The 13339-nt window shown below is 46.2% G+C and overlaps 1 protein-coding gene across 1 annotated transcript in view; it reads left to right on the top strand.

The window, feature by feature from the left end:
- Positions 1-13339, top strand: part of OXCT1 (3-oxoacid CoA-transferase 1) — a 127682-nt gene that overhangs the window by 24549 nt on the left and 89794 nt on the right. The window contains exons 4-5 of the mRNA XM_048849613.2: positions 4699-4834; positions 8685-8834. Coding sequence (XP_048705570.2) covers positions 4699-4834; positions 8685-8834 — 286 coding nt within the window. The remainder of the gene's footprint in view (positions 1-4698; positions 4835-8684; positions 8835-13339) is intronic.

Here is a 13339-nt window from a genome sequence, read left to right as displayed (position 1 = left end):
AGGCCATCCTCAACAGGCACAATTTCAACTCCTGGGCGGCAGTGGGGAAGTTTAAGGACAACCTTCTGCAAGGTTCCCAACAGGAGTTCACAGCCCTGGTGGACAAGGGCAAGGCAGTAGCCAAGACCTTTCTCCAGGCCTCCCTGGATTTGGCAGATGCAGCAGCTAGAACAATCGCATCAGGGTGGTCATGAGGCACTCGGCTTGGCTCCAGGAGTCAGGCCTGCCCCCCGAGGTCCAGAATACACTCTAGGACCTCCCCTTAGAAGGGTCCAGGCTCTTCTCGGACCAGACAGATGTGAGGCTGCATAGCCTCAAGGACTCGCGAGCTACACTCAAGTCGCTGGGTATGCACACCCTGGCGACTCAGAGGAAGCCCTTTAAGCCGCAGCCTCCCCCTCAATACCTTACCGTAGGCGAGCCTTACCGTAGGCGAGGCAGGGATAACAGGCAACGGTGCAACAACAACAATAACAATAATGCACCGGGCCAGAACCAAGGTCAGCACAAACCCCAGCTGGGCACTAAGCCAGGCTTTTGAAGGTGCGCTCGAGGACAGCGTACCAGACCAGTCACTGGATCTGTCCCTTTGTTTCCTGAACCGCCTATCCCATTTCTCCCGTGCGTGGTCCACCATTATGTCAGACTGTTGGGTCTTACGCACGGTACGGAATGGGTACTCACTGCAGTTCGCCTCCCTCCCCCCCTTCCATCTCCCTTCCCCGTCCCTCTTCAGGGACCCCTCTCATGAGCATCTCCTAGAGAAGGAAGCCTGCTCGCTGCTAGAGGCGGGGGTGGTAGAGGCGATGCCGGATGGGGCTAAGGGGAAAGGGGTTCTACTCCTGGTACTTCCACATCCCCAAGGCCAAAGGGGGCCTTCGCCCCATCCTAGACCTGCTCAGGCTCAACAAATTCCTGGTCAAAGCCTGACTCCGCATGGTCTCTCTGGGCACCATCATCCCTTCCCTGGATCCGGGGGACTGGTACGCCACCCTCGACATGAAGGACGCATACTTTCATATCGCCATCTTCCCAGCACATCAGCAGTTCCTACGCTTCACCATGGGCCGAGAACATTACCAGTTTGCGGTTCTCCCGTTAGGTCTAGCTGCGGCCCCAAGGGTGTTCACAAAGTGCATGGTGGTGGTGGCGGCCTTCTTACAGAGGCAGAGAATCCAGGTGTACCCGTACCTCGACAACTGGCTCCTGGCAGGCCGTTCCGAGGCGGAGATGCGGGGCTATGTGGATGTGGCCCTGAGATTGTTCCGCGAGGTGGGGCTCCTGGTCAACGTCCCCAAGTCCACGCTCGTACCCACGCAGAAAGTGGAATTCATGGAGGTGGTCCTGGACGTGGTGCAGGCCAGGGCAAGCCTTCCAGTATCCCGATTCCGGGCTATCCAACAAGCGGTGGCCTCCCTATGCCAGTTTCCAACGACAATGGCCAGGTGCTGCCTGCGGCTGCGGGGCCACATGGCAGCATGCACATACGTGGTCAGGCATGCCAGACTCAGACTTAGGACTCTGCAGGCATGGCTCGCTTGGGTGTACTGCCCAGGCAGGGACCCCCTGGACTTCATGGTGACAGCCCCAAGGGACGTGCTGGACTCCCTGCTGTGGTGGCAGTCCCAGTCTGTGGTTTGCGAAGGCATCCCCTTTGCCGCCCCACTGCCGGACCTGACGCTGGTGACGGACGCGTCAGACCACGGAAGGGGGGCTCACCTGGGGGACCTCATGACGCAGGCGTTGTGGTCTGGAGCAGAGCGGTCGCTCCATATCAATGTGAAGGAGCTCAGGGCGGTTCGTCGCACCTGCCAGACCTTTCACACCACTCTGAGTGGTCACAGCGTGACAGTTCTGACGGACAACACTACTGCCATGTTTTATATAAACAAGCAGGGCGCGGCTTGTTCCTCGCCACTCTGTCGCAAGGCTCTCCTCCTCTGGCACCTTTTCATAGCCCATGCAATTCACCTCGAGGCGTCCTATCTCCCGGGGGTGCAGAACGAGCTGGTGGATTCCCTCATCAGGTCATACTGCATGCATGAGTGGACACTCAGAGAGGACGTCATGCTTTTGCTCTTCCGCAGGTGGGGTTTTCCCCAGGTAGATCTGTTTGCCACCAGGGCCAATGCCCAGTGCCCGCAGTTCTGTTTGTTCCAGGGCCACAGCCCGGGCTCACTCGCGGATGTGTTTGCGATCCCGTGGAGAGGGGGCTTGATGTATGCCTTCCCCCAGCTCCCCTTGGTGCACAAGGTCTTGCTCAAAGTGCGCAGGGACAGGGCGGTGGTGATCCTCATCGCCCCAGCCTGGGCCTGCCAGCACTGGTACACATCGCTCCTAGAGCTGTTGGTGGAGGCCCCAGTAGTCCTGCCCCTACACCGGGACCTCATTACACAGGACGGTGGGTGGCTTCTCCACCCTGACCTACAGTCACTGCATCTGATGGCGTGGAGGCTCTGTTGCTAAACGCCCTGGAGAGCCAGTGCTCCCTTCCCGTGCAGCAGATTCTGCTTGGCAGTAGAAAGCCCTCTACCAGGGCGGCCTATATGGCCAAGTGGAAAAGGTTCTCGTGTTGGTGCGAACCCCGACAGGTGTGGCTGGGCCAGGCCCTGGTGCAGGCCATTCTGGAGTACTTTCTGCACCTCACGCAGCAAGCGCTAGCCCTGTCCTCACTCAGAGTGCACCTGGCGGCCATCTCCACCTTCCATCTGGGGTTCTCGGGGGGCTCGGTGTTTTCCATTGGTGGTTCCTTAAAGGGTTTGAGAAGGTGTTCCCATACTCCTGTCCCCCCCAGTCCCTCCATGGAACCTTAACCTGGTCTTTTCTAAACTCATGGGACGCCCTTTCGAGCCCCTCGCTACCCGTTCTCTCCTCCACCTTTCCTGGAAGGTGGCATTTCTGGTTGCCATTACCTCAGCCAGAAGGGTGTCCGAACTGAGGGCCCTCACCTCTGAGCCACAGTATACAGTATTTCACAAGGACGAAGTGCAGCTCTGGCCACACCCCAAGTTCCTCCCTACGATAGTCTCCCGATTCCATTTGGGCCAGGACATTTGTCTGCCAGTGTTCTTCCCGAAACCCCATAAGGACCCGAGTCACCGCAGCTTGCACATCCTGGATGTGCGTCGAGTGCTGGCGTTCTATTCGTAGCGCACCAAGCCCTTTTGCAAATCCGTGCAGCTGTTTGTGGCTGTAGCCAAGAGGATAAAAATCCAGTGTCGGCGCAGCAGATTTCTTCTTGGATTACAAGCTGCATCTGGGCATGCTATGAGCTCGCAGGTGTTCCCATCCCAGCAGTCACGGCCCACTTGACCAGGGCGCAGGCGACTTCCATGGCATTCCTGTCACGGGTCCCAATCCAGGAGATCTGCAGAGCAGCCACCTGGTCCTCGGTGCACACCTTCATGACCCACTATGAGGTCAACCAGCAGGCCAGAGAGGACGCGGCAGTTGGCAGAGCGGTCCTCCGAGCAGTTGTTCTGTGACTCCTACCGTATTCCAGAGGTAAGCTTGTAATTCATCTAATGTGGAATGGACATGAACAAGCACTCGAAGAGAAAAAACGGTTATTTTCTCGTAACTGTTTTTCTTCGAGATGTGTTGTTCACGTCCATTCCACCACCCACCCTCCTACCCCTCTGTCGGAGTCGCCGGCAAGAAGGAACTGGAGGGGGTCGGGCCGGCAGGGGTATATATGCACAGCACAGTAGCGCCACTTGGGGGGGCCCCGCCGGCCTGACGGGAGCCGCTAAGGGAAAAAGTTTCCAACGCTCATGCACGTGGCGCACGCACACCTTATGTGGAATGGACGTGAACAACACATCTCGAAGAACAACAGTTACGAGAAAGCAAGTAACCGTTTTTTCTTATCCTGAAATCTGAGGGCATACAGCAAATATTGTCCTTTATTAGCTAACAGGGAGGCATCTTGTTACAAATGTTCAGTAAACAAACACTAAAACTTTAATGCTGTCTTTATGGGCAGTTGCGGAAAGAACCTCTTATAACTTGCTTCTTTGTGGGAAGAAAGTGCTGGGCTTGGAGGGCTTTGAGGCTTAGGGAAAGTTTGGGCCTCATTCATGTCCAATAGTCTGTCCACGTCCTACAGAGAGCCCCGTTTAAAGTCAGTGGGGCTTGGGGTGTGGAGCAGTCTGCTGCCATACAAAGCAGGATTGGGGCCATGGGGGGAAGCTTCCTTTCGTTATTGTCTGTCTGTATTGCCAATTCTTTAAATTAAATCTTAATTTTGTGTCTGTGAGACTGAACCTGCTTCCTTCTGTCTGCTCACTCTGTAATGGCAGTCTCATCACATAGCCTTGTCCTACTAGCAGAGAGGGTGAGATGGCAGCAGCAGTAGAGGATGCAATGGGATAGCTATAAATGACAGTTTAACAAATAAAACACCTTTCAAATAAAGTTTTTAGCTTTACTTAGTGTTCTCACCCTGAGGGTGATGTCTGATCACAAGGTGTCAGTGACTCCTCAATTCTAATTCTAATTCTGACACTGACATTTTTTTCCTCTAAAGACTGAGTCTTGCTCCTTTGCCTCCATTTTCTCATCTGTAAAATGGGAAGAATAATACTTCCCTGTCTTACAAGTGCCTTGTTAATTCATTAATGTTTTATAAAGTGTTTTGAAGATGGCAAAATGCTCTGTATTTTGGATGTTGACTATTATTGGTGTTTTTCTGCACAGTGTTGACAATTTTGGACTTGGTCTTTTGCTTCAAACTAAGCAGATAAAACGGATGGTATCATCCTATGTTGGAGAAAATGCAGAATTTGAACGACAATACTTATCTGGAGAATTGGAAGTTGAGCTTACACCTCAGGTAAGCTGCTTTCCATAGGGGGATCAGTCAGTTCTCCTTTTTCATCTGTAATAATGGATGATTCCCATCTTGTTTTCTTTTTAAGGTGTCTTTTCTCTTTAATTGTTGTTTTACAATACTAATATTTTCCATAGAGGTAGGTTTGTGTTGTAAACACACATGGCAGTTGTTCTTAAATTGTGGCCTGTGAACTGCTGGTGATCTGTTGTGAATTGACTGATCATGCAACGTAAACTTCCCATTATCACCTTAAAAGGCTTCTTAATAAGAAATTAAATATTATTTGTATTGTTCACTGTTTGTTTCTAGAAGTGCCTGCAGTCTTCTAGGCAAACGTACAAGAGGGAACAGGTCTTGCTCAGGAGAACTTACACTCTTAAAAGCACAAAATGACAAGTTGAGCAGCCTGGAGAGGAAGAGTCAGCTTTGGGGAGTGAGCTGGGATTGAGCGCTAGTGGAACAGACTTTATGGCAGGAGAAGGGGGCCAACAGTTGAGAGTAAAAGGGTGTGAAGTGGAGGGAATAGACGGCCAAGTCTATGGAAGTGATTGGGGAAAGAACTGGTAAGTGGGAACAGAGAGTGAGGAATAAAGTCAGGGACATTGATGGATTGGGGGTCATGGAAAGGTCAGGTGAAAGTAATGGCTCTTGGGCAATGTTGAAAAAGATGAAATGGTAGTTGGAGGGTGGGAAAATTTAAAATATTGAGAGATCCAAGAAAGAGCAGTGTGTTGAGAAGACACGGTTGAGTGAATGGCTATTTTGGTTTTGATCCAGGGTTGAAAGTCAAACTAGAAGTTGAGTGCTAAGGGGTCAAACAAAGTAATCAAACGTGAGGGTGAGAGACTGTGAAGAGAAGAAGATCCAGATGTGAAAATCAGAGAAGAAGGTGTTTTGTGGAGGAGTTATGTATAGGGATATTATGCAACCATGAATGAGTGGACAGATGGGCCATAAGACTCTCTCTATAGATGTGGTTCATGTTATCAAAAAAGTTAGAGAACCCCTGAGTTGGGGTATTTGCTCTATCTTTGTTTATTAGATTAGAAGTAAATATGTAACTTCTGCTATCTAGTGGAAAAGAGTTAAAATTGGAGTTTTAAGTTGCACAGTGTGAAACTTAAACATCAATAACATGTTAGTTGAATTTAGTCATACTTTTGTGTTAAATCTCAGTGTACCTATCCTGTGTTAGAATTTAATGCTTACAATCTAGCTCTTCAGTCAACCCAGCTATAGCAATTCTTGCACAAAAGGATAATCAGGAATTTGGGTACAAGGGTAAACTAGAATGTGGGTATCAATAAGACACCCTACTAGATCTAATATTGTAAAACTGACTGCATAATTCTAACACATGCAGCTAGTCACTAAAACATATGCCGTGTTATTTCAAAGGATAAGACATAACACAAGGAATAAAGGGTGTTATAAATGAAGGCTGCAATAGGACCCCCAACTTTGTGTTTGCAGCTCTGACCCCAGGTACATATAGAGTGCACAGTTGCTCTTGGCTCTGTGCTACTGAGAACACTGCTTGTCAGAACACTAGAGATGGAGAAACATCCAGCATCCCTTTCTACCCTGTTGGCTGGCCCAGAAAAGCCCTGGCTCTTGCCCCTTCCTCAGCTACCAAACTTTGTTTATCTTCTATGTTGAACACCTCCCACTCAGACTGTCAGGCAATCCACTTCCCCCTCTCCACTTTGTGACCAGTACCGCCAACCTGAAGATCTAACAAACTTCTCAAATGTGAGAGTTATGTGATACTGGGTATACCAGGTACATGTTTTTAACAATAAGATTCATTAATCACTGGAACAATTTGCCAGGGGATGTAGTGGATTCTGCATCACATGAAATATGTAAATTAAGATTGTATGCCTTTCTAAAAGATATGCTGTAGTTCAACCACAAACTACTGGGCTTGATACAGGCATTACTGGGTGAAATTCAATGTCTGGTGCGATACCGGCGGTCAGACTAAGTGATCACAACAATGATCCATTCTTGCCTTAAAATCTGTAAGTCTATTAATATAATTTGGGAGAGATAATAGGGGAAGAAGGATACATTTCTCAGAAGTTACTTTTAAAGCAAAGTAACAGAAAACAGTTGTTTGTAGCTAATACAGGTTTTTGAAAGCTAGTAATTCTGGTGGAGATGGATTAGCTGCAAAGTGAAAAAAGGTAGATAAAGGTACATATTAAATTAAATAGATTGTATGGATATCACTATCATGCTGTCTGGAATGCCATCCTCAAGGTAGGCTGTCAAAAAGCCAGGAAGTCACCCCAAGTTGCTTATATGTTCTATAATTAGATTTCACCAACACAGTAACAAATGTGAACTCCTGAAGCACACTATAATAGTCTTACTGTGGAGTCACAGACAGTCCCTTTGGGCATTCTGGTCTATGTTGTCACCTGTGCAAGCTGGACTTGGTTGCTATACACCAAAAATCATATCACATTCAGGTTGCTTCCAGTCCCAAGAGCCCAGTCACTTACCCCAGGTCAGTTTGTACCCCGGATCTCTCACCAAAGATAATGCTGGTAGCCAATCCTGTAATAAACTAACTAAAGATGTATTAACTAGGAAAAAGAAATGAAAGAGTTACTTTCAAGTTAAAGCAGGCAAACTTGTATACACAAATGAGTTAGTCAGTGGTTCCGAGAGATGACAGAGTTGTAGCAATCTGTCAGCACTGAATGTCTTTTAGGGCTAACCCCAGGTTGACCTTGGAGATCTTTGCTTCTGTTTCGTAGCTCCAGCCCTATAAGATTCCAAACAGCCAAAGAGGTGAAAAATTTTATTGTTCACTACCTTTATTTCTTTCTTCCAGAATTCAAGCTCACGGGATGATCCCTTTTGCACATAGCCTCTTCATGTGTGGGAAGGGACAATTAAGTCTTTGCACTCTGATGTCTCACAATGGCCCATTTAGTCTTGATAGCCTTCTTAATAAGCAGGAGACAATTCCTGCTGACAGTTTCAGGTCAAACATTTTTTTACAGTTATAAAGCAAATACTTTATCACATGCTTTAAGGTAATATTTAAGATATTATAAGTGAGATTAATGCATGCAGCAACTTACAAACTTTTCATAAAGTCTAAACACATTGTTATAAGTACAGTATCCATCTTAACAATACTACTGGTGAAATAACTGGTTTCCAGCAATGAACTGGTCTGTGCTCAGCTGAGGCCTAAAGCTTGGGGAAGAGTTGTCACTTGGCTTGCCAGCCTCACAATCACCACCGTCTATTTGGCACTCAAGAAGAGAACCCAGGATTACTGACTCCCAGCCTCCTGCTGAAAGTAATAGGCATTGCTATAGCCATGATATAGCATCCATTTGATATAGCATCCGTTGTTATGTTTCCCTAGAGGCTTCAGAGCATGAGAACTAGAAATTAGGCAAATATGTAGGCTGGTAAAAAAGACTGTACTAATACTGATAGGCAAGTGGGGAATAGGAAGAGAACAAAAAGTGCATGGATTTGAGTGAAAGACATGTAAACAAGCTAGAGAAAAGGGGTTATAAAAGACAAAGGCAAGAAGTTGAATACTGAGTGAATGGGGAGTTTAGCTACAGTGTGCTATTTAGTAACTGATGGCCAAGAAGAAGGGTTTTATTGTCTAACTGTTGACCCACTTCAACACAGGAGAAATAACAAGAGGGGGGAAATAGACTATTTTTCACTGTTTCTCTTAGGATCAAGAGGAAAAGTCCCAAGGTACAGGAACAAAAAAACCCACAAAAGTGTCTCTTACTGAAGTGGCTGTCCTTACAGGAAAATCAAATCCAAGTCATCGTTGTTTGCTTCTGAACTTGTTCTCCTCCAGGGTACGCTTGCTGAGCGAGTCCGTGCAGGAGGTGCAGGCATTCCAGCATTTTTCACAAGCACGGGCTATGGAACATTGGTACAAGAAGGAGGAGCGCCTATCAAATACAACAAAGATGGCAGCGTTGCCATTGCCAGTCAGCCAAGAGAGGTAAGATGCCATTCTGTTGTACTAAAGCCTGCAGTTTTAGAATCTGAATTCCTTGCCAGTTCACAGGATAAACAGCAATGTAACCTCTTCTGAGACCATCTGAATCTTGAGGTTACAGATTAATAATTATGTGAATTCAGAAGGGTCAGGAAGTTGGCTTGTTAAAGAGAAGAAAGCTCACTTAGCATGAACATACTCAGAAACCCCTCTGAGGGCAGGTCTACACATAAAACTTTGCATTGGCGTAGCTGCATCAAGGCAGCCGTGCCCCTGTAGCACTGAAGTGACAATGCTCCTTTGCCAATGGCAGAGCTTCTCCTATTGGCCTAGTTAATCCACCTCCATGGAGACAGTAGCTAGGTTGATGGGAGAAGATCTCTCTCCGACATAGCGCTGTCTACACCAGGGGTTAGGGGTTAGTGACATAACTATGTCACTCGGGAGCAGATATGCCAAACCCGTGGAAAAAATGCAGAAATTGGGTTTGTTTTTGGCTTAATTGTCCTGTGAGTTGCTTGTTGGCTAGTTTTTGGCTTGTTGCTTGTTTGGTTTGTAGCTTGTTGCTTATTGTAGCTTGTTGCTTCTTCTTTTTTTTGATCAGCTCCCGGCAAGCAGAGGTAAGGGGGAAGTGGGGGAGAGAGTCAGGAGTGCACAGCAGGCCCACGACAGTCCCAGACTGCATGCCAGGGGGGATCTAGTCACATAGAGTGTTTGGGGTTCTTAGGGATTGGCTTGTTTTGGCCTTGTTTTGAAATGGGATGAGTTTGTTTTTTGGCTTATTGTGAAAGTCATAGTGCTTATTTACCACGTGAAAGTTGGCAACTGTGCTCGGGAGTGTGGATTTTTTTCACACCCCTGAGCCATGTAGTTATACTGATATAGATCTGTTGTGTAGACCTGATTTTGGGCACTGATAGCTGAAATGTGGTTTAGTATAAGGCTTTGAAATTAAAAAGACGCGGAAAAAGGTACTGCTTCAAATTGAGAAACAGGACTCTCCTATAGAAATCAAAGGGGTAGGATCTGCAGAAGGGGAAACATCTGTGTATTACTCTATATTGTATATAATAAACTGATGGAGAATGTTATTTCTAATGAATGTTCTGTCTCAGCTGCTGAAGATCAGTACTGCCCTCAGCGAAGGTTACAACATCATTAGGGCTAAAGCAGTGCTTTTTCCCAAGTATTCTCTACTGTTTGTTGATAGTTATTTTTAAAAGAATTTCCTAATTGTCCAAACAACTTTCCTTCTCTTCTTTTACAAGAAGATTGATTTTATAATAATAATTCTGTGTCTGAAGACACTGAGTAATCATCAACTTAATCTAAGTTTTTATATTGAACTCATCACTGTGGTTTTTTTAACATCTAATTTAATCTTTCTTTTCTGTTTATTAAATGGCCCACTTTCTCTCTAGCATATCTGTTTTCCCTTGGCATATTTGTAGAAGCCCTTCATGGTTTTTTTATGTGTGGCAAGAATCAACTCATTCTCCTGCTTCCCTCCCAGTCTCTCCAACCCCTGCCCACAAAACAATCTAACTATTCTTGTTTGGTTGCCTCCCTCCATTTCAATTTTCAGTATAGGTTTCATTTTATTAAGTAGCTCCTCGTGAAGCCCTATAACTGAACTTTTGGCTCCTTAGGGTTTTTTTTTTTCAGAGGAATTATTCTTTGTTATGCTCTTTCAGTATTTTTAGATGCTCCAGCCTTCTTCCACACTGTTGTGAGAAATTACATTTTTCATGTCTACACCGGGATTTGTGTCCTCACTGACTGTAGATGAACGATAATCAATAATATTGACACCAAAGTTCTTGAGACAGATGGTGGTGGTTTTAGACTCATAGAAGATCAGGGTTCGAAGGGACCTCAGGAGGTCATCTAGTCCACCCCCCTGCTCAAAGCAGGACCAATCACCAATTTTTGCCCCAGATCCCTAAATGGCCCCCTCAAGGATTGAACTCACAACCCTGAGTTTAGCAGGCCAATGCTCAAACCACTGAGCTATCCTCCTCCCTCCTCTGCTCTTTCTTGCATAGTTCAGTCTTCCTTTTTTTCTAATGATTTCTAAAGAAATGTGATGGTTAAGAATTGGATCACTTGGCAAAGAGGTTAGAAAGAGGTTATTATGTAACCAAAATCTTGGTGCAATTTAACAAGTATTAGTCTGGTTTCCAGCTCTATTTAATTTTCAAGTAATCCTTTAAAAGCAAGAGCTGTAGCATAATTGATACACGGTATAAGAACAGACAGGCCTGATGGGTCGTCATTTAAAGCAAGATGCAGAAGAGGGTTCAAGTTTCCTTTCACCTACGCTGGGTACCTGTGTTAGGGAGGGCTACAATACCTTGATGTTCCTGCCCAAAGGAGGCAGATGGGTAAGGCCATAGCCCTACCTGCTTCTGCATCAGACATCTGGGCTGGTCCCACATGGGCAGAGCATATCTCTGCCCTGTGAAAGAAAGAGCAGCTCCGTCATGTTCTGTCTTGTATTCCATCAGAATCCCAGGAGAAATTTTACCTGCATCATTGATGCTGATTCCAGGAGTTTCCACTGTAAATTGTTAAACATACACTGTTGGAGGGGGCGGGGGGTGCTGCTGTTCCTCTAAGTCACACTCTCACCCTCATGAAATAAATCATTCTGTATAATAAATCACAAACAATGTACATATAGACCACTAAAATGGCACCCATCTGGCGTTCAGAACAAGAGTGAACTCTCCTGCTGCTAATAGCTTATCTAAAGTGATCACTCTCCTTACAATGTGTATGATAATCAAGTTGGGCCATTTCCAGCACAAATCCAGGTTTTCTCCCACCCCCCACCCACCCCCCCACACACAAACCCACTCTCCTGCTGGTAATAGCTTATCTAAAGTGACCACTCTCCTTACAATGTGTATGATAATCAAGTTGGGTCATTTCCAGCATAAATCCAGGGTTTAACAAGAACGTTGGGGGGGGGTTAGGAAAAAACAAGGGGAAATAGGCTTGAATAGAGACTGGGAGTGGCTAAGTCATTATGCAAGGTAACCTAAGTTAATTGTATCCAATTTGCAAATGAATTCCAGTTCAACAGTTTCTCGCTGGAGTCTGGATTTGAAGTTTTTTTGTTGTTATATCACAACTTTCATGTCTGTAATGGCATGACCAGAGAGATTGAAGTGTTCTCCGACTGGTTTATGAGTGTTATAATTCTTGACATCTGATTTGTGTCCATTTATTCTTTTACGTAGACTGTCCAGTTTGACCAATGTACATGGCAGAGGGGCATTGCTGGCACATGATGGCATATATCACATTGGTGGATGTGCAGGTGAACGAGCCTCTGATAGTGTGGCTGATGTGATTAGGCCCTGTGATGGTGTCCCCTGAATAGATATGTGGGCACAGTTGGCAACGGGCTTTGTTGCAAGGATAGGTTCCTGGGTTAGTGGTTCTGTTGTGTGGTATGTGGTTGCTGGTGAGTATTTGCTTCAGGTTGGGGGGCTGTCTGTAGGCAAGGACTGGCCTGTCTCCCAAGATTTGTGAGAGTGTTGGGTCATCCTTCAGGATAGGTTGTAGATCCTTAATAATGCATTGGAGGGGTTTTAGTTGGGGGCTGAAGGTGATGGCTAGTGGCATTCTGTTATTTTCTTTGTTAGGCCTGTCCTGTAGTAGGAGACTTCTGGGAACTCTTCTGGCTCTGTCAATCTGTTTCTTCACTTCCGCAGGTGGGTATTGTAGTTGTAAGAATGCTTGATAGAGATCTTGTAGGTGTTTGTCTCTGTCTCTGTCTGAGGGGTTGGAGCAAATGCGGTTGTATCGCAGAGCTTGGCTGTAGACGATGGATCGTGTGGTGTGGTCAGGGTGAAAGCTGGAGGCATGTATGTAGGAATAGCAGTCAGTAGGTTTCCAGTATAGGGTGGTGTTTATGTGACCATCGTTTATTAGCACTGTAGTGTCCAGGAAGTGGATCTCTTGTGTGGACTGGACCAGGCTGAGGTTGATGGTGGGATGGAAATTGTTGAAATCATGGTGGAATTCCTCAAGGGCTTCTTTTCCATGGGTCCAGATGATGAAGATGTCATCAATATAGCACAAGTAGAGTAGGGGCGTTAGGGGACGAGAGCTGAGGAAGTGTTCTAAGTCAGCCATAAAAATGGGGCGGGGAGTGAGAAAACCTGGATTTGTGCTGGAAATGGCCCACCTTGATTATCATACACATTGTAAGGAGAGTGATCGCTTTAGATAAGCTATTAGCAGCAGGAGAGTGGGGTGGGAGGAGGTATTTTTTCATGCTTTGTGTGTATATAAAAAGATCTTTTACACTTTCCACAGTATGCATCCGATGAAGTGAACTGTAGCTCACGAAAGCTTATGCTCAAATAAATTGGTTAGTCTCTAAGGTGCCACAAGTACTCCTTTTCTTTTTGCGAATACAGACTAACACTGCTGTTACTCTGAAACCTGTCATCTGTGCTTAATTACTGTTTACAAATTCCAAGGCCAGAAGGTCC

The sequence above is a fragment of the Caretta caretta genome, chromosome 5 (assembly GCF_965140235.1).
Source record: "Caretta caretta isolate rCarCar2 chromosome 5, rCarCar1.hap1, whole genome shotgun sequence".
In the NCBI taxonomy this organism is placed as follows: domain Eukaryota; kingdom Metazoa; phylum Chordata; order Testudines; family Cheloniidae; genus Caretta; species Caretta caretta.
This window is presented reverse-complemented; position numbering and strand designations above follow the sequence as displayed.